The 21466-nt window shown below is 43.1% G+C and overlaps 1 protein-coding gene across 1 annotated transcript in view; it reads right to left on the bottom strand.

Moving 5' to 3' along the window:
• ANXA5 (annexin A5) overlaps positions 1 to 21466 on the bottom strand; it is a 56159-nt gene that overhangs the window by 577 nt on the left and 34116 nt on the right. The window contains exons 6-12 of the mRNA XM_043973221.1: positions 16242 to 16332; positions 12863 to 12942; positions 11370 to 11426; positions 6502 to 6595; positions 4224 to 4319; positions 3011 to 3069; positions 541 to 663 (exon numbers count right to left, since the gene is read on the bottom strand). Of these exons, the coding sequence (XP_043829156.1) occupies positions 541 to 663; positions 3011 to 3069; positions 4224 to 4319; positions 6502 to 6595; positions 11370 to 11426; positions 12863 to 12942; positions 16242 to 16332 (600 nt within the window). The remainder of the gene's footprint in view (positions 1 to 540; positions 664 to 3010; positions 3070 to 4223; positions 4320 to 6501; positions 6596 to 11369; positions 11427 to 12862; positions 12943 to 16241; positions 16333 to 21466) is intronic.

Here is a 21466-nt window from a genome sequence, read left to right as displayed (position 1 = left end):
AAAAATGAGTTATTTTTAACTTTCTGACTTCACCCCCTATATGACTAAGGCAGGATTCAAACACAAGTCTCTTGACCCATGGTCCAGGGCTCTATACCAATGTCACACAGTCTCTCAGCTTCTTCTTCTTCTTCTTCTTTTTTTTTGCAGGGCAATGGGGGTTAAGTGACTTGCCCAGGGTCACACAGCTAGAAAGTGTCAAGTGTCTGAGGCCAGATTTGAACTCAGGCACTCCTGAATCCAGGGCCAGTGCTTTAACCGCTGTGCCAACTAGCTGCCCCCAGTCTCTCAGCTTCTTAACCAAATTTTTAAATACCCTAGAATTCTAAACTTTACATAGCCTTGAAGCAGAGAGCAAAATAATGCCTTCTTCAACTCACCCTGTTCACATAACTTTGGGTGTTTATGAAGAATTTACTGTTGTTCTGAAAACAAATGGGACCTTAAAGGTCATCTGCTCCAATTCATTCACTTCTAGAAATCAAGAAACTGAGGCCTGAAGAGAGAAGAAATTTGTCCAAGAACACAAGATTCTATTACCTTAATCATAGAATAAAGAGAATTCGAAAAGTTCTTTCTAAATTCTTTTCTGATGTTGAATAAGTCTTTTTCACTCCTGGAAACTATGACTCTTATGAGAGTGTGGTCATCAGTGCCAGCCCCCTTTAAAAAAAAAAGAAAAAGAAAAAAGGCAAATTACGTATAAATCAAAAGACTGACAGATTTTCTGTATTACTGATATGGGCGGGGGCGGGGGGGGGGGGAATGTTGAAAAGAATACTTAAATCTTAGTATTAAGAAATCAAAGATATACAAATCCTAAAGAAAAAAAATAGCTAAAAGTAGTTCTTTATTCCTTGGTTTCTAGGTAATGGGAAACTTTAACTCATTTAACTTTAACTCATTTAACGCATTAAACTCAATCACAAAACATTCTATATGTAGAGAGAGCAGGTTGTGACTGGTTACCATGAAAAGTGGGACAAAGGTCCCCTTTTCTTTCAGTCTTCTCCACCCAGCCCATTCCAGTGATAAATAGTCAGAGGAACAGGATGGAGAGAATTTGAAAGCAGTTTCCTCCTGGTAGTCTCAATTAGATCATTTAGGAAGAAAAGTACTGAGAATACTGGTCCCAGACAACGGCAAAGGAGATAAGAACTAAGAATTAAAATGCACTTATAATCTTAAGTGAGCTGAAAGTTGGGATGAGTAAATCAGAGGATAAACTAGTTCAAGGAATAAATGTGATTTTAGTCTAGTCATCTGCTCCCTTCTGGTGCAGCCTGGCTGAGAGATATGCAGTTCACAACCGCTAAGTAACAATGCTACAGCACTCCCTGCAGGGGAAGACTTACTAACCACAGCATACCCCAGAGAATGCTGGAGTGATATCTCAATAGCTGAAGAGCAACTATTATATGAAGAAGCAGTGTCAGGTGGACAGCAGCAAAAAAGTGATGTCCAGCGGGGAAAAGGTCCAACAGACAGCAATGTGATAGCAGTTCTGGAGCAACAGAGGTATGAGTTGCTTCTTCACACACATAATCAGGCCACACATGCTTCCTATGGTTTTTTCTCAATAAAAATGTCCTGACCATATGTGTTGCCCACATGTGTATTCCTACATATGATCCCTATGCATTTTCATCCTTCCCACTGAGGGTCTAAGTCCTTAGGAGAGCCTAAGCTCCAGGTTCTAGCTGGGTCGAGGTGAGAAGAAGGTGTTTCTTATTAGTCTATTTCATTAAGTGTTTTTGCTCTGAATTGTGCATCCTCTGTCTAACTTTAGAGGTCATCGAATCTAACACCCTCACTTTATAAATGAAGGAACTAAGGGAGAGGGAGGCTAAACATGACTTGACTATGGTCACACTACTAGTACGCGTCTTTAGCGGGATTTTCCATCAGGTATTCCAAATCCAGTGTCCTATCCCCTACGCCATGCTGGGGGGAACTCATGAACTGTAATTTGAAGGAGATGTTAACCTGCTATGTACTAAGAACCTGGGGTGGCCTTCTGGGAATCTGCAAATGAAATGGGGCGGGAGGGAGGTGTTACACAGAATTGAAACGGTAGAATCTCAGACTAGAGTAGCAGAATTAAAAAAAACTACCCCCCTAAATTAATCCTCTAATTCATTGAACACACTGGTATATAGAACATTGACGTCTACTCTGCTTCCAAATTGTTATTCTACTGTGCCTTGAAACTTAAAAATCTCAAGGAAAATGGAGCCAAGTGCAGGCATCGTATACAAGGAAGAATTGCGGGTTTCAGGTCAGAAGACCCGGATTTTATATCCAAATCCTCCTGCTTAGAAGTTGTAGCATCTTAAGCAGGTCGCTGCCCAAACTATGCCCCATTTACAAGAAATGATGTTTAGACTGTGACTTCTAAGTTCTTTTCTAGTGCTAACATTCTCCAAATATTATTATTATTGTCACCTTATTAACCAAGCCGTTCAGAAACTTTTTCAGTCTTAGAAATAACTTTATTCATATTGAGATCAGCATTTAAGCACATTTTTGACAAGAAATTTAAATCCAAACACATCAAAAATAAATTTGGTAATTTAAAGAACAAGAATTTAGCTGTACATTTGAAATAGAGAGAAATCTTAGAATCACGGAATTTAAAATTGGAACAGTCCCTTAGAGATCATCTAGCCCAGCATCCTAATTTCACTGAAGAGGAAACTGAGGCACAGAGACATCATCAAAGCACAAGTTGAAGGCTGGAAGGATATAACAAAGTCCTTGAGTCCAACTCCCTCATTTTACAGAGGAAGAAACTGAGGCCCTTCCTCAAAATGACAGAGACAGTGACAGAGCCTGGATTCCAACTCAAATCCCATCTTCTTTCTATTTTATGATATTGCCCCTGAACTGTATCTATTCAGGCAGAATGATCCTTTAGTCTAATAAGATCATGTTAGCTAATTAGTTGAAATAGAAACAGAGAAAAATATTAGAGTTAGAAAGAAAAATAAATCTTAGAGGATTCACATACCTTCATGGCATAGTAGAGTGTCTCGGCAAGGTAGGCAGGTACACTTCGGACAGACTTTACTGACAACAGAAATAAGACAAGTCAGGTGCTATTGAGCCTCGTTCCATTAATTCAAGTCCCCAAGTTGTTACAAAACAAAGGTCCGTGTCCAGTGGCTCCCTACTACCTCCAAGATCAAGGGCATTTAGAGCCCTTCACAACCTCTTCCATCCCGACTTTTCCAGTCATTTTCTATATTACTCCTCTCCATGAACCCTATGATGTGATCAGAGATCACATGACTGATCATCTATTTGTGCCTGAGACATTAGAGATCTCTCTCATTTCACAGCTGAGTGAACTGAGACTGAGAAGGGGGTGACCTGCCTCAGGTGGAATTCAAAGCAACATCTTCCTGACTCCAAGTCTCACTGAAGAGGTGGAGGTGAAGGTGGAGTCTATTCTAAGAATTTTATACTAATAGAGAGTTATGAGGCAGAGGTATTCTGGAGCTGATAAGAGCCAATTGTTAAATTTTTCAGTGTGAGTATTTATACTCAGAAATCAACTACAAACAAGGACTTGGTTGGTTGTTTTGTTGACTGTTTAGATTTAAGAAAGTGATGGGGAAAAGGTCAATAATGCAAACTAAACTTAAACGTGTGCCATGCATTTTTTTCAAAGAGTTATTAAAATTTGCCAGCACAACCCTGGGCAGCTAGAGCAAAGTAGATAGAGTACTAGGTTTATAACCAGGACCATTCATGTCCAGCCTCAGTCACTACCTGTATGACCTTGGGCAAGTCAGTTCACCAGTTTGCCTCAGTTTCATCATCTGTAAAATGAGCCGGAGAAGAAAATGGCAAACCACTCCAATATCTTTGCTAAGAAAACCCTGAGTGGGGTCATGGACAGTTGGACATAAATGAAATGACTAAATAACAACACACCCTTGTAAGGAAGAAGAGAAACTTCCAGTTGGCCCAAAAAAGGGACCCACATGGTGAGATGGTCTCTATCCTTTGAGCAAAATCTTGAATGAGAGCTCAAGCGTTGACTAAACTCCTGATCGTTTTACTCACAGCTATTCATTTCTCAGACCAAAATATCCAGGCATTTTCTTCCAGTATGCCCTTGTTGTCAGTGCCTGGCACATAGTACATTCTTAACAAAAACTTGTTGACTGATATAAAAATATTACATTTCAACCCCCAGAAACTGTGAGATCACCTACCAATAGCAAGGAGCAGCTGTTCCAGGTGACCCGATGTTTCCCGGTCGATGGTTTCTTCGATTTGAAATCCTGATATCGTCATGTACTTATCAAACACTGAAAAACAATGGAAACTTTTGCTTTACTTAGGTGAATATCTCTCTTCCCTGACAGTCCCACTCAGTCAACCAGTCCACTCAGCTGAAATGAAAGGCTTTGTAAACGAGAGAGGAGATTGCGGCCAGCATTCTAGGGGAAAGGGTCAGCAGGTAGCCTAGAGCCTGGGCCCTGGCAACACAAGTAGGCACTGGTATCTTCTTAACCACTGGCAGCAGAGGGTCTAGAGTGAGTGATGGCCTAGGGTTGGCTGGTGGTCCAGGACCCCTGCAGGAGACATCACTAAGTCACAAAGCAAAATAATGATGCTGGTGACTGGACATGAAGAGGTTGGTGTTTATATAGTGCTTTAAGGTTTGCCAAGTGATTTCCCTAAGTTATCTCAAGAGAATGGGATGGGAAATTGTCAAGATGCCCCATAGGAATATTTTAGTTCCAGGCAGCTCCTGAATCCCCCCTCTTTTTCCAATGGTACTTTCCCTAAAATATTGTTACAGAAACACTGTGATCCATGCCAGCCAAAATACCTTTTAATGACCCTCTCAGCAACAGCTTCAAAAGGAATCTTGAGAAGAGGAACTCTCGACAATGCCTCTACAGATAAGAAGTTAAATTTCAACTCATTAACCTAACCTTTAGACCCTCTAAAGAATATTTTCTCTTTATAACAAAACAGATATAGGTAGATAGATAGACAGACAGTAGACATAGATAAATGATGGATTGATAGGTGACATTGAGACAGAATGATGATGGATTTATAGATATGGAAGACAGAGATAAATAGATAAGAAAGATAAGAGAATTATAGATGGCAGACTGATAGGCAAGATAAATGATTGAATGATAGATGACTGATAGATGATAGATTGATATTGAGAGGTAGAGAGACAAGGCAGATGGACAGATGGATAGATGGATGACAGAGGATAAAGGATAGATGGATAATAGTGGATAGATAGATAGATAGATAGATAGATAGATAGATAGATAGATAGATAGATAGATAGAGCTAGAGGTGAGTCTCAAAGCAAGGCACCTAATCTCTGTCAGATCACATGTTGGGTAATGATGGGTAAGGAGCACCTAAGTACCTTTTCCAGCACCTTATTTGCTGTGAGTAAACCTGCCATCTTATACTCAGGCCCCTCAGCTGCAACACAGAATAACAGACACAGGGTTTGTAGGGACTCCAAAGACTCTCTATCCATCCATCCCTTCATTTTACAAATGAGGAAACAGAGACCCAGAGAAATAAAATGACTTATGATCATCAAAGATTTAGATTTGGAAAGGACCTTAGAGGCCATGCCATCCAATGCCCTAATTTTACAAATAAGGAAACTGAGGCACAAAGAGGTTAAGCGAATTACCCAGAGTCACACAACTAAGTATCTCAGGCAGGGTCTGAAGCTGAATTCTCTTGACTGCAAGTCTGGTGTTCTGTCCTCTATACCATACCACCCGTTGGCGTGGTGAAAGTCACTTAATTTCTGCATGCCAATTTTCTCACCTTTCTATGCTCATAAAGCAGTTATAAGAATCTCTGAAAATCATAAATTATCACTGGTATTCTTCAGCCCATTTTATAGATGAAGCAACTGATGCTAAATTGAGGTTAACTGATTTCACCGATATCACAGGGCTAATAAATGTCAGCCCTAGCAACTGAACCTAAAGAGGAAGAGTGATAGGAAAAAAGGGGATGAATTTGGTATCAGAGGTCCTGGGTTCAAATTCTAGCTGTGTTACTTATAATCTCAATGGCCTGGGCTAAGTTGCTTCCTATCCATGGAACTCAGTTTCCTCGTCTATAAAATGAGGGGGATTGGACAGGGTGGGCTCTCAAGTGATTTCTGGCTCTAAATCTCTATGACCCTGAGATCCCACAAATCTTTGTGGACAAGTGACCTTCAGATTCCAAGTCCAAGACCTTGTCTATTGCTCACCCTCACCCCACCCCAACAATTTCCAGCGTCCCTCCCTTGTGTGTTTGTATCAGATAAGAGGCACAATGAAAAGCAATGATTTGAAGATTTAAAAAGAATTTTTTTTAGGTCATTTTGGTAAACCCAGAAATATGGTGATTTGAGTCAATTCTTTAAAATATTTTACTTGTACAGTGGGTCAAACCCTTTGAAAATTGTGAAAAGTGTTTAACCCTCCTCCTCTCTTGACTTACCCCTCCTTAAGTGAGCCACGCTGCGAGTACCCAGAATGGTGATGAACTTTTCTTCATCTGTCCCCCATTTTAGTTCCCCCGCTTGGAACAGGTCCTGTGGTTCACCAAACAAAAGCCCATTATTTCAGTCCTCATGTATTTAAGGTCCTTTTAGAACACGGTTTAAAGACTTCCAAATTATATTTATATCAATTCGACTTCAATATGCTGTAAGAAATTACAAAAAGGACTACTTTAGAGAAACCTAGGGAAGACCCTTATGAACTGATGCAGGGTGAAGTGAGAAGAATCAGGAGCACAATACAATTGCTACACAATAACAACACCCTAAAGCAAACACCTCTGAGAGACTTCAGAATTCTACTTGATGCCATGATCAACCATGAGCAGATTGGACTAACGATGAAGCAGGCATGATAGGGCAAGGGCCAGGATCTTTGTAGTTCTGCATCTTGGCACAGGTCTTGGCACACAGCAAGTGCTTAAGAAATATTTATTGGGGGGGGGATTAAAAATTTAAAAATATATAGGGGCAGCCAGGTTGCGCAGTGGATAGAGCACCGGCCCTGAAGTCAGGAGGACCTGAGTTCAAATCCGGCCTCAGACACTTAACACTTACTAGCTGTGTGACCCTGGGCAAGTCACTTAACCCCAATTGCCTCACTAAAAAACAAACTAGATAGATAGATAGATAGATAGATAGATAGATAGATAGATAGATAGATAGATAGATAGATAGATAGATAGATAGGTGGAGTAGAATTACGACTTCCCAGTGAGAGCTTTTCAGCCTCTTCCTTTTCTAAGCTCAGGGTGGAGGTTCCACTACTACTCAGGGGAGGCAGCTCATTCCTCTGGCAAAACAGTGAGAGTCTCCACCCTGCTCAGCTAAGTCTTCTTAGAAAGTCGGAATTTTACAACAAACGCCAAGAATTATTCTTCAAGTTACTAGAGTGCTGGGCCTGGAGTCAAGAAGACCTGAGTTCAATTCTGGCCCCAGACGCTTACTAGCTGGGCGACCCTGGGCAAGTCACTAAACTGTGTTTGCCTCAGTTTCCTCTTCTGCAAAATGAGCTAGAGAAGGGAATGGCAAACCACTCCAATATCTTTGCCAATAAAACCCCAAATGGGGTCATTTCAGTATTTTGGACACGACCAAAATACTGAAATGACTGAGCAAATACCACCCATCTCACTCAGGTGGTGTAGTTGTGAAGAGCAAAGGTCAGACAATAGAAATATCAGACTAACTGTAAAAGTGCCCCGTGCCCTAGGCCCCCAACAGCTACCCCAAACCAGCGTGGGGGCATCATGAGAGACAGTGAGTTCCCTGTCACTGACAATCTTCAAGCAGAGGCTGACGGTTAGGGATAGTATAGTTCCAAGTGCTGACTTAGGTAATACCTGAAGTTCTTCCAACTCTAAGTTTGACTATTTGGTTTCGGGGTAAAAATAAACTTCCCGACTACTGTGGTGGTTGTTCTGTTGTTTTCAGCCATGTCGGAATCCCTCATTTTACAGATGAGGAGACTGAGGCAGGTGGAGGGGAGTGACTTGCCCTTGGTCCCACCTTAGTGTCAGAGGCTGAATTTGAACTCGGGTCCTTTGGCTCCAAAGACAGTGATCTTTTCCTCATTTTGTTTTGCTCCCTTAATAATCACAAATAGTTGGAGGAAGTAGGAGGACGGCTGAGTAAAAGGATGCTAGAACAGCTGCCCTGTTATATATAATAACGTGTCTCCTGTGGCCAGCAAGCCCAGGTCTAAGTTTACACAGACCTGACTCAGTCTTGGTGTATTCCCCAATCCCGCCAATCCCAGATTGTCCCGGGAATCCAGTCTGGGAGACAAGCTGCAGATGGGATCCTCCCCCACCTCTGTCTCTCTGGCCCCAGCTCCCACTGGGTCTAGGAATGCCAGGAATGCCTCTTCCCTTCCGGAGGCCTGGTTCAGGAATTCCTCTGCTGGGTGGTTTTGCCCACAGGCAAGTTTTCCTCTTCCCCCTCACCCAACCCAGCCACCACCTCCTCATGGTGGCTACTTCTGGGGCCAAGAGGCTGCCTGGAGGGGCTGGGGACATAGCAAAGCCCTCTTCTTCCCCTGCCCCAGGCCAGGTACCCAAGTCCACTTTGGCTGGAGCCCAGTCTAGCTCAGATCTATAACACTTCCTGCTTGTCCAGAATTGTTTCCCGCCAGCTGGGAGCAGCTGGGAGCAGCTGTCCATGGCCCGGCCAGCTGGATCAGAGGCCTCTATTGTTTAGCCACAACAATCAAACCATGTTGACCCACTGCATTAATCTACCTAGGGCAGCCTGTGCCTGCCCCAGAGGCAGCAAAACTAGAACCATAAACTCCCTGTGATCCTTAGATCGGTGTGACCGACTGCCCCAGCAAACAAACAGAGTCCACTGTGTGCCGAAAGGTCCCCGACCTCCTCCGAGCTTCCTTCAAAGCACAGCTCAAGTGTGTCTCCTCTTCCATCAGGCCCTCTCCGATAGCTCCTCCCTACGCCTTCTTTGAAGACCTTCTTTGGCATTTTGCTTTTGCTTTGTCTTGGTTTGTATATACCTTATGCTTATGTATCTGCTGAAGGGGTCCATGGTACAAAAATTCTGACCTCTGAAGATGCTGAGATCTCAAACCCGCTGCATTATCTGAGAGCTTGTTGTCTCCCCTCCTCCCCAGCCAGGACACCTCCCGAGCTCTCACCCTCCCAGTCTTAGCTGTAAAAGCTCTGGCAAGGCCTCAACAATCGCTGCCAAAGAAGGCGGTTGTGGGCATGTCCTTGTGAGGTGACTAAGGCACAAGTTACCCCCAATGGGGCCCAGGTTAGAAAAGGCAGGCTGGATTTTCCAGTGTAATTCGAGATGAAAAGAGCCCACTCCTGCAACGTGAGACTCCTGGGTACAGAACATGACATTTTTAGCCCATCTTCACTCTACGTGAGTACTTGCTGAGTCTCGCTTAGAGCAATGTAAACTCCCTAACCTCATCCCGACCTTGCCCAGGCTCTCACCAATGGGCAGATCGTGTGGAACCGATGCCACGTCTTTGAATGTCTTTGATGGCCCATTCAGACACTCTCTAAGGGAACTTCGCCCAATGAAGTGTTTGCTGTGAACACCAAAGGGGTCTCTGGCTTAAAACAAAGAATGCATTCATTTGGGAGGGGCCAACGAGGCAGCTGGAATGTTCTCACTGATAGGAGTCCCAAGAATCTTCCAAGGACCACAAACCTCACAGGCATAAAAGGTTCTTTCATGGCTTTGGGGAAGGGGGAAAAAGTTCTTCTTACCCCCCTGCCAAGAAGAGGAGAGGCATTCACTCACCCGGCACTGGGACAGGCTGGGTAGGGTCAGAGCTTCAGAGCTGGGGGGAAGGGCGTCCACTCCTACCTCCTCATTTATGGATGGGAAACTGAGGCTTAGGGGGAAATGACTTACAACCCTAGATCTAGAGTTGGAAGAGACCTCAGAGACTCCCCTCCCCATCTGACCGACGAGAAAAGGGAGGCCCAGAGAGAAGGGATTTAGCCTCACTTAAGCTCTGGGGCTGAAAAGGACCAAAGAAGCCCTCTCGTTTAGTTTATCCCTCTAATTGTGTTGGAAAGACTTTGCAGGAAGACCTTGGATGCTTACTGACTGTGTGGCTGGGTAAGTCACCTAACTTCTATTTGCCTCAGTTTCACCACCTGTAAAGTGGAGATCTATATAATGGTCCTACCTCCCAGGGTCGTTGTGAGGATCAAATGAGAAAATAATTGTAAAGTACTTAACACACTTTGTGGCACATAGTAAACGCTATATAAATGTCAGTTATTATTAAAGCGCTACCACAGTGCCTGACCCATAATAAGTACTTGATAAATAAGTCCTTCTTTCCTCCCTTCATTTCTTTTTTTCTTCCTTATTTTTTCCTTCCTTCTTTCCATCCTTGCTTCCTTCTTTCTTTCTTCCATTCCTTCGTCTCCTTCCTCCCTCCCTCCCTCCATTCCTTCCTGCCTTTCTTCCCTTCCATTTTTTGTTTGTTTGTTTGGGTTTTTTTGGGTCAATGAGGGTTAAGTGATTTGCCCAGGATCACACAGCTAGTTAAGTGTCAAGTGTCTCAGGCTGCTTTTGAACTCAGGTCCTCCTGAATCCAGGGCTGGTGCTTTATCCACTGTGCCATCTAGCTGCCCCCTTACCTTCCTTCTTTATTTCCTTCCTTCCTCTATTCCTCCCTTTTTCCCCTTCCTCCCTCCTTCCCTCCCTCCATTCCTGCCTTTCTTCCTTCTTTCTAGGGCTCAGCTTCCTTACCTGTTGGACCCAATGACCTCAAAGGTCCCGAGCAGCCCTAAATCTACAATCCTATGAAGCTTAAATCTATGAGCCAACAATCCTTGGTTGATCTGTCGCCCTCTCAGCAGACAACCCACATGCGCTGACATTATCTCAAAGCTTCTCTCCATGCCGCTCCTGTCTTATTTAATTTCCCCTATGGAGTAAATTAGATGTTTTGTTGCCACAGGTCTATACTCTAACTTCTAAGTGGCTTGTTATTAAGCCTATTTTTGTAGCCTGATATTTCACACACTGGGTCCCTTGCATCAACCTTCCACTTCAATTTACCTGGCAGTAAACAAGTGGCTGGCCAGGCAGCACAGTGCATAGAGCCCAAGGCCTCAAGTCAGAAAGATCTGATTTCAAATCCAGCCTCGGACCCTCACTGGATGCCTGGACAAATCATTTAGCCCCTATTTGCCTCAGCTCTTCACCTGTAAAATGGGGGTATGCTGGAGAAGGAAATGGCAAAGCAGTCCAGTACCTTTGCCAAGAAAAGAGTCAGACAGGACCGAGCAACAACAACAACGACGGGCCAGTCTTCACCCACCTTAGCATCCTGCTCCACTAGGTCTTCATTGAATCCATTATCAGAGTCTCGATTAGCCTGTAACAGATCCAGGACACCACAATGTTAAATCACAGTACCAGCTAGAACACCCACTGCCCTCCTAAACTGAGGTCTCACTGAAAGGAAAACAAGATACAGAGCTATCTTGGGGAAAGAATGAATGAATGAATGGATGGATGGATGGATAGATGGATGGATGGATGGATGGATGGATGGATGGATGGATAGATAGATAGATAGATAGATAGATAGATAGATAGATAGATAGATAGATAGATAGATAGATAGACAGACAGACAGATAGATAGATAGACAGACAGACAGATAGATAGATAGACAGACAGATATAGTAGGGGATGGTGAAAGTGGGAGAAAGCTTCATGAAACAGGTGGCATTTGAGTTGAACCTTGATGGAAGAGAAGACCTCCAAGAGCAGAGAGTGTGTTCCAGGCACAGGACATGGATGCAAAGATATGTCTCGGGAGGGCGGCTAGGTGGCGCAGTGGATAAAGCACTGGCCCTGGATTCAGGAGGACCTGAGTTCAAATCTGGCCTCAGACACTTGACACTTACTAGCTGTGTGACCCTAGGCAAGTCACTTAACCCCTATTGCCCCGCAAAAAAACAAACAAACAAAAAGCTATGTCTCAGAAGCATTTCCCACGCCCCATCCCCATGAATCGTCATCCCTCCTTGGACTCCCCCCAGCAAATTGTCCTGCATCGTGTTGGGCACTCTAACAAAACATGGTGGATAGCTCATTGTCCCTACTAAATTGAAATGTAGGCTCCTTTAGGACAGATGCTGGGTCATATACGGTATGTCACATAAGTCTTAGTGCAGCATAAGCTTATTAAAGCTTTAATAGCTTTATGTGAATAACACTCCACACAGCTCAGAGACCACTACCAACCCAGTTCCAGTTCTCTCTCATTCCTGCAATTAACTAGGTAGTATTTATTTACTCATGTGCATTTCATAACCCCACCCCAACCCCAAAGAATGTAAGTTCCTTGAGGGCAGGAGTTGTTTTTCATTTTAGGTTTTGATTTTTTTGTTGTTTTGGTTTTTTGGTGAGGCAATTGGGGTTAAGTGACTTGCCCAGGGTCACACAGCTAGTAAGTGTCAAGTTGTTTTTCATTTTGTCTTTGGATCTCCCCGAAAGAGAAAGACACAGTTTGTCACTGGACCTATCAGACCCTTTCCACTGTGGTAGAACCTCCCAAGACTTGGCCTTCCTTGACACAGCCTTCCAACACCCCTTCATGCCATGATAAGGCATGAGGGGAAGGCATCCAGTACCAAAGATGGCCACAGCCATTGGTTAAACTGATGGTAATCCCATACATTGAAAATGAGACAAGACTTGAGAGAGACACGCTTTAGAAACACTCTACTTAATAGATTCAGCTCAGCAGTGCTAATGGTATAGAGCTCCTCACCTCCCCCTCCCCCCTTGCCAAGATATTACCTGCAGAAGAACCACCAGCATCCTCTGGTAGTATCCAGAAGTATCCCCAATGACATCATCCTCCAGACTGGAGCCATACTCTGCAAGAAAACAAGTCCACATGGCCTGTCAATACCAACTAGCTGGAGCATCTCTACTCTGGAGGAGACCAAAAGGACAAGGGAACTGCAGAACACGTCACAGAAGACCAGAGTGAAGAAACCAGGGTGGTGACCCTGGGGACAAGAAGACTTAGGGAAGATGGAAGTGTCCAAATATTTCAAGAGGTGTCATATGCAGGAGGGATTAGACTTGGGGTCACAGATATGGAGACAGAAAAGGCCGTGGGGTCATCCAGTCACATCCCTCATTTTCCAGTGGCCGACGCTGGAGCACAGAGAAACTAAATGACTTGCCCTGACTCACATAGCTATTAAGCAACTGAGGTCAGATCTGAATCTGGACCTTCCTGATTCCAATTCTGGTACTCTAGCCATTACTACCGGGACCCCAGAGGGTGGAACTAAGATCAATGGACAGAAACTGGAGGGGGAGAGAGAGACAGACAGACAGACAGACAGAGACGGACAGAGACAGAGACAAGACAGAGAGACAGAGAGATGGAGAGGAAAGGAGAAGAGAGGAAAGGTGACATGAGTTAAGGCTGGTTCTGAAGTTGTGAAGCTGAGATACTAGAATGATAGTGGTGTCCTGGATAGAAAAAGGAAAAATCTGGAAGAGGGGAGGATTTAGAGGAAAAGAAAATGAGTTCTGCTTGAAGCATGTTAAATCTGAGAAGCCCAAGGGATATCCAGTTCAAGATTTCCAATATGCAATTGGTGATTTAGGAGTGAAGATCAGGAAGAAGACTAGGATAAGAGGCGAGGGGCGGGAGAGAGGGAGGAAGGGAGGAAGGGAGGAAGGAAGGATGGATAAATGGATAGATGAATAGATTGATAGGTGATGCAATGTATATAGCACTGGACTTGAAATCAGGAAGACTCATCTTTGTGAGTTTAAATATGGCCTCAGACACTTCCTAGGTGTGTGACCCCGGGCAAGTCACTTTGCCCTGTTTGTTTCAGTTTCATCATCTGTAAAAATGAGCTCAAGGGGGCAGCTCGGTGACTCAGTGGATAGAGCACCGGCCCTGGATTCAGGAGTACCTGAGTTCAAATCTGGCCTCAGACACTTAACACTTACTAGCTGTGTGACCCTGGGCAAGTCACTTAACCCCAATTGCCCCGCAAAAAAAAAAAAAAAAAATGAGCTGGAGAAGGGAACGGCAAACCTCTCCTGAATCTTTGCTGAGACAACCCCAAATGTGGCCACAAAGAATAGGACATGACTGAAACAACTGAACAGTATATAGATATAGATCTATATGCACACATATATGTCTACATATATGTACATAGGTATATCTATGTGCACATCTGTGTATATATATAAATGTATGTGTATTTGTTGGGTGTGTGTATATGTATGTGTATTTGAGGGATCATCTTCATAGAGGTGATCATTGAACCCAAGGTATGGATGAGCTTATGAAGAAAGAGGGGAGGGCCCAGGGCAGAGCTCTGGGGACACCCACAGTTAAGGGGCAGGAAATGGATGAGAATCCAGAAAAACAGACTGAGGAGCAGGTAGAAAGAAAACCAAGCAAGAGAGCACTGTGTCATGAAAACCCAGAGAGGAGAGAGTCACCCGGAAGAGAAGATGATCAACAGCATTAGCAGCACAGAAATCAGGAAGAACAAGATTTGAGGAAAGGCCTTTGGATTTTATAGTAATGGAGAGATCATTCTAAGAACTTTGAAAGATTTAAGAACTCAGATCAACACAATGGGCCATGATGATTCCAGAGGATGGAAAATGAAGAATTCTACTCATCTCCTGATAAAGGTATAGAAAAGACACACATTTCTGAATGCGGTCAATGGAAGAATTCATTTTACTTGGTGAGGCCTATTTGTTTTAAGGGTTTTGCTTTTCTTTTTTCAGTAGAGAGGAATGGTGTAGTGGGAAAAAGATAAAATAAATGTTTCTTAATTTTAAAAAATTTAAAAGATACCTTTGGTTATTTTGGAGAGAGTGATTTCAATTGAGTGATTGGGTTTGCAAAGAGTTGAGGAACAAGTGAGAGAACGGGAGGTTGCAAGTATATAAAACCCAATGGGGAGATCTGCCTTCTGGGGCCAAAGAGACAAGCCTAATCACTCCCCTTCCAATAAATGCTTTAAGTCAGCTATCCTATCTTCCCTTCTCCAGGTTGAACATCCCCAGTTCTTTCAAGCAGTCCTGAAACAGGATGACCTGAAAGAACTTGACCATCAGAGTTAACCCTTGCTGGTCATTCCCTAGCTAATCTCTGTCCTCCCTAATACGGTGAACCCAGAACTGAACACAACATGGTCTGACCAGGGTTATCGCAGTCCTGGACCTCAATTTGAAGGCTCTTAATCACATTAGCTTTTTTTTTTTTTTAAGGTGTCACATCATGCAGTTAGGGGTCAAAATAGATAGAGTACTGGACCTAGAATCAGGAAAACCTGAGTTCAAATCCAGCCTCAGACATTTATCTGTGTGACCCTGGACAAGTCACTTACTCTCTGTCTCAATTTCCTTAACTGCGGCCTCAGACACTTGATACTTACTGGCTGTATGACCCTGGGCAAGTCACTTAATCCTCATTGCCCCACCAAAAAAAATTTTTTTTTAATTTCCTAAAACTGTAAAATGTGTCTAATACTAGCACTTCCATCCCAGGGTTGTGAAGATCAAATGAGATAATGTTTGTAAAGGGCTTACTGCAGTGCCTGGAACATAGTAGGCACTTAATACTCATTCCCTTTCCCCTTCTCCTACTCCCTTATCATCTCCTGTACTACAAATCCCAGAATTCTTTCAGACAAAAGGCCACTCTTCTTTCATCTTGTGGTTGTGAATTATAAAGCACAAGTTGATTTTTTGAACCCAAGTCTAAGCCTTTACATTTATTCCTACTGAAATTCTTATTAGATGATGCCCAGGGGCAGCTAGGTGGCGCAGTGGATAGAGCAGCGGCCCTGGATTCAGCAGGACCTGAGTTCAAATCTGGCCTCAGACATTTGACACTTACTAGCTGTGTGACCCTAGGCAAGTCACTTAACCCTCATTGACCCACCAAAAAAAACAAAAAAGCTGATGCCCAGAGCTCTGTACTGTCAAGGATACTTTGGATCCTGACTTTGTCATCCACTGTGTTAGACGTAACTTTGATGACCGTGCCCATCTACATCTTTAAGTCATTTCGCTACTGAAGATAGAAAGAAAATGAAATCCCTTGACTGTGTAGCCTGTGGCCTGATCTTCTTTATCTTCACAGAAGGGATGAAGAGAAGCTGTTTTCAACAGTTACCTTCTTCATAAGCTTGTTTAATGCCCACTAATTCTTCAGGGGTTCTGGATGCCAGAATTTCGGTCAGAACTTTTTCATTTGTCCCAGCTCCCTGTGGGAAAAAATGGAAGATAATGAGCAAACCAACCCATATCAATAATAATAATAATAACAGAAATTAGTTACATGTTAGACTAAGCCAAATGCTTCCTGGCTATGTTATAGACTCTGGGATAAAAGGAAGCTTAATTAGGGAAAGGACAGAGAAGAGAACAAGCATTTATTAAGCACCTACTATATGTCAAGCACCGTTCTAAAGGCTTTACAAATATTATCTCATTTGATGCTCAAAAAACCCCTGGGAGGTAGGAGCTATTACGATCACTACTTTTAAAGCTGAGGCAGAGGTGAAGAGACATTTTCAGGGTCCCACACCTGGTATCTGAGAGAACATCTGAACTCAGGTCTCCCTAACCCTGGGCAGCTAGGTGGCACAATAGATAGAGTGCTGGACCTGGAATCAGGATGACCTGGGTTCAAATCTAGCCTCAGATAAGGACTAACTGTCTAACCCTGGGCAAGTCACTCAACCCTGTTTCCCTCAGTTTCTCATCTGTAAAATGAGCTGGCGAGAGAAATGACAAACCACTCCAGTATCTTTGTCAAGAAAACCCCAAATGGGGTCACGAAGAGTCAGGAATGACTGAAAGAACTAAACAACAGCTCCCTAACCTCAGTGTTCTATCCAAGTTCCACCCAGCTACCTACTTACAAAAACAGAACTGGACAGAACGTTATTTCAGCCCCTGAATTTACAGATAAGAAACTGAGGCTCGGAGAAGGAAAGTCGACCAGGGTCGCACTTTCAATCTGAAGCAGCCTCAAAATTACATACCAAGTCTCCTGAATCCAGGCCAACATTCTGTCCTTCACAGCTGCGATGCCACCCTTTGATACAAATACCTCCAACCAGATTTCCTAATTTTGTAGTCAGGACACAAAATTAACTACTTGGCAATTAAGCTTTCATTAGACAGTCAGTTCTAATATACCAACATGCCCATTATTTGTACACAACCATAACTGTGTCTACCATTTTGATTCGGCTTAACAAGCACTTATTTTGTGCAAGGTGCCATGCTTGGCACTTCCATTCTACTAAACGACTAAACTAGAACTTCCATTCTACTAAAGGGAGAGAGAGAGAGAGAGAGAGAGAGAGAGAGAGAGAGAGCACCTAGAATCAGCTGGGCCTGAATTCAAATCTGAGGCAAGCCACTTAACTTCTCTCTGCCTCAGGTTCCTCACCTGCAAAATGGGAATAATAGCAACTACCTCCCCAAGTTGTTGTGAGGATAAAATGAGATAATAATTGTAAAGTCCTTTGCAAATCTCAAAGCACTATGTAAGTGCCTGTTATTATTATTACTCTTAATTTGCCACCCAGATAGTAAACACTTTGCAGTAATAACTGATATTCGCAAATGAAAGAAGTAAGCCAATTGGATGATTTTTTTAAATCGACTTAATATTAAACTTTAATACAACCAATCAAACTTTTTGCAATAATTTCATAGGATCATAGATTTAGAACTGGAAGGTACCACAGAGATCACTGAGTCTAACCCCCTCATTTTACTGTTAAGAATCAAAAGGGCAGCTAGGTGGTGCAGCGGATAAAGCCCTGGCCCTGGATTCAGGAGGTCCTGAGTTCAAATGTGGCCTCAGTCACTTGAAACTTACTTACTAGCTGTGTGACCCTGGGCAAGTCACTTAACCCTCACTGCCCCGCAAAAAAAAAAAAAAAAAAAGGAGGAGGGGAGCTTATATATAACAAAATATTCATAACTACACTTTTGGGGGAATAGCCAAAAGCTGGAAATAAAATGGGTATTCATCAATTGGAAAAAGTATATAAATATTATAAAAATATTAATTTATCTTAAGAAATTATAAAAATGAGGGATTCAAAGAAACTTGGGAAGATTTGCAGGAACTGATTCAGAGTAAAGAAAGCAAAGCCCAAGGAATAACATCCATAGCTGTCCCGTCACATAAATGAAAACAACACTAAGAGACACCAGACCATAGATCCAAAGATCAAATATTTTCAAAGTGCATAGCACATAGATACTTTATAAATGCTTGTTTCCTTCCTCCTTCAAAATAACAGCCAACCTTAGCTGCTATTTTGAAACTGCTTCCATCCTCTTAGTAGAGAGGTGGTTGACTAGGGCTACAGAATGCTATTTATGCCATAAGAAATCACTGTACTGTCACTGGTTTTAGCTTAACTTTTTCATTGAAATAAAGAAAAGGGGGGGGGGCAGTTAGGTGGCACAGAGGATAAAGTACCAGCCCTGAATTCAGGAGGCCCTGAGTTCAAAGGCAGCCTCAGACACTTGACACTTACTAGCTGTGTGACCCTGGGCAAGTCACTTAACCCTCATTGTCCCACTCCACCCCCCCAAAAAAAAAAAGAAATAAAGAAAAAAGAAAGATGAGAAAGTGGAATTTTAAAAAAATAATTATCAACAAATAAATCAACTTTGGGGCAGTTAGGTGGCGGAGTGGATAGAGCACCAACTCTGGAGTCAGGAGGACCTGAGTTCAAATCTGGCCTCAGACACTTAATAGCTGTGAAACCCTGGGCAAGTCACTTAACTTTGATTGTGTCACCTCCCCCCCACCCCCCCCAAAAAAATTAAGAAATGTTTTTCATTCCAAGGAGTTTGCGGCAAAGAGGACTGCATTCTATGTCAAGCTATGAAATCCTAGGCCAGCAGGTTATTCTTGTTCTTATTTTAAAAAATCCTCCGTCATTCATGGGATCACAGGCTCAGAGTTGGAAGCAACTTCAGAAACACCCAAGGAACAGGCAAGTAGCACAGCGGATGGTGCTGGACCTGGAGTCAGGAAAACCTAAGCTCAATCGGTCCTCAAATACATTCTAGTTCTGTGACCCAGATCAGTCACTTCACTTCTGCCTGCCTCAGTTTCCTCACCTGTAAAATAAGAATAAAAATAGCACCTCCTTCCCAGGGCTGTTGTGAGGATCAGATAATATTTGTGCAGTGCTTGAAGATCTGTATAAAAGCTAGCGATGGGGGCAGCTAGGTGGCACAGTGGATGGGGCGCCGGCCCTGTATTCAGGAGTACCTGAGTTCAGACACTTGACACTTGCTGGCTGTGTGACCCTGGGCAAGTCACTTAACCACCCATAGCCCCGCCAAAAAAAAAAAAAAACTAGTGAAGAGGAAGAGGAAGAGGAGGAGAGGAGGAGGAAGATGGTATGGAACCCTTCATTTTACAAATAGAAAAACTGAGGCTCAGAAAAATGAAATGACTTGCCCAATGTGACACAGACAGACTCAGGATTTAAAGTCAGATCCTCTAACTCCAAAGCAGCACTTTCCATATTGCCTTAGGAAGAAAAGAGGCAGATAACCCTCAGTTCCAGAAAGAAAAAGGCCTGAAGAAAGAATCCCAAAGCCTGAAACTTCTGACAGTGAGTGAGATTTTCCCCATTCCTTAGTTATGAGAGATTTAATATAGTCGTAAGTGATTTAATTAAGATAATAACCAACATATTAACTATAAATTGTGATTTATTATATTTATATATCTAATTTTTTAATTGTATTAATAGGTTAAGTCTCATTTCTGACTAACTTTCTGGTGTTAAGCATTAAGTAATATCAGAAGATACAGTAGTCAGCAATATTATATTTTAGAAACCATGAGTGTTATGCTTCACTCAAGGGGGTCATGCAGCTCACCAGTGGTATGCTTGACTAATAGAAGGGGGTCATGCAGCATAACTATGACCCTGTTGCCACAATAAGACTGATAAGTGTACTGGAAAATGCTGACATTTGTCACGTAATCAGTTTCCCATATTTCCTAAGAATTTGCTTCAATTTTAGAAATTACTCATTAGGATTAATATTAACTTCTGGAAGGGCATATAAACCCATTGATTTTGTCACTCAAGGTCTTTCAGGTCCAATCCCTGGATGACTGGCTTTATTGTGGAATTAAACCTCTCTCAATAAACCTATTTGCCAGCTTAGAGACTTTGTTGTTTCTGTTCCTCCATCAGACTTAGAAATTTTCCCAACATGGCCATCAGTTCAACAGCTGATGAAGCCGGCCTATCTCTCCCAGGTAACCGTGTCCTGAAGAGAAGACAGGACAGGCACATGTGTAGCAAAAATGGAAAGGTATAAAGACCTCTCTTCTGGGCTGGTGCAGGGGTCTGGGGGTCTGGGGATGTGGGACAAGGGAAGAGAGTGACGTCATTCATAAAAGACCTTGCCAGAACTTTCTTCAAATAAATAAAAAGTACCATCCACAACCTGCTTCCTTCAACTGAAGCTTCGCAGGCTGTAGACTAAAGGTACCAGTTCCCCTCTTGGTACCTGTAGCCCTGACCCAGTCTGAGATGGAGTCAGGGGAGGCCCCAGCGGGAAAGCGGAGCAGCTGGCTAACATTTAGGTGCAGGAGAGAAGAAGAATAGCCCCTTAGGAAAACTGACCATCTCCTAGATTAGGGAAGATTCTGGAGAGGCCCAGTAAGATACTGGAATCCCTCAGGACTGGAAAAATCCTTTAGGAAATATTTACTCAGGAGAGAAACAATTCCTTGATAAAGACAAACGTTTCCGATTAAGACAACAGATACCGGCAGTCTGCCTCAACGCAGATTGTCGGATCCCAGAAAAGGCTCAGGGGAGTAAGCTCTCCCATAAGCCGAGAAAAAAGCGATACTGAAGAATGATGCTGGAACAGCCAGTATTGCAAATAATAAAGAAAGATTTTGTTTTGTTTTGTTTTGTTTTTGTGGGGCAATGAGGGTTAAGTGACTTGCCCAGGGTCACACAGCTAGTAAATGTCAAATGTCTGAGGCCGTATTTGAACTCAGGTCCTCCTGAATCCAGGGCCAGTGCTTTATCCACTGTGCTACCTAGCTGCCCCCCCAAGAAAGATTTATTATCAGCAACTCATACTTGGGTAGCAGAGATGTGTGATTGGCAGGTGGACAACAAATGCATCAATCCTGATCCCCCTTACCATCCCACCCTAAGGGGGATCCTCTTATAGGGAGGGGCAAGCAAGGCAAGCAGGAGAGAGGCCAGGTGTACACATATACTTCCCTGGGAAACCATTGAAAAGGAAGTCCCCAAGACTGTCAAGGACGGGGTACCAATGTGGAAGGATGCCTGGAAGATGAGCATGCACACACAT

The sequence above is a fragment of the Dromiciops gliroides genome, chromosome 6 (genome assembly GCF_019393635.1).
Source record: "Dromiciops gliroides isolate mDroGli1 chromosome 6, mDroGli1.pri, whole genome shotgun sequence".
Taxonomy (NCBI): domain Eukaryota; kingdom Metazoa; phylum Chordata; class Mammalia; order Microbiotheria; family Microbiotheriidae; genus Dromiciops; species Dromiciops gliroides.
Note: the sequence above shows the minus strand (reverse complement) of the source record. Positions and strands in the feature narration are given on the sequence as shown.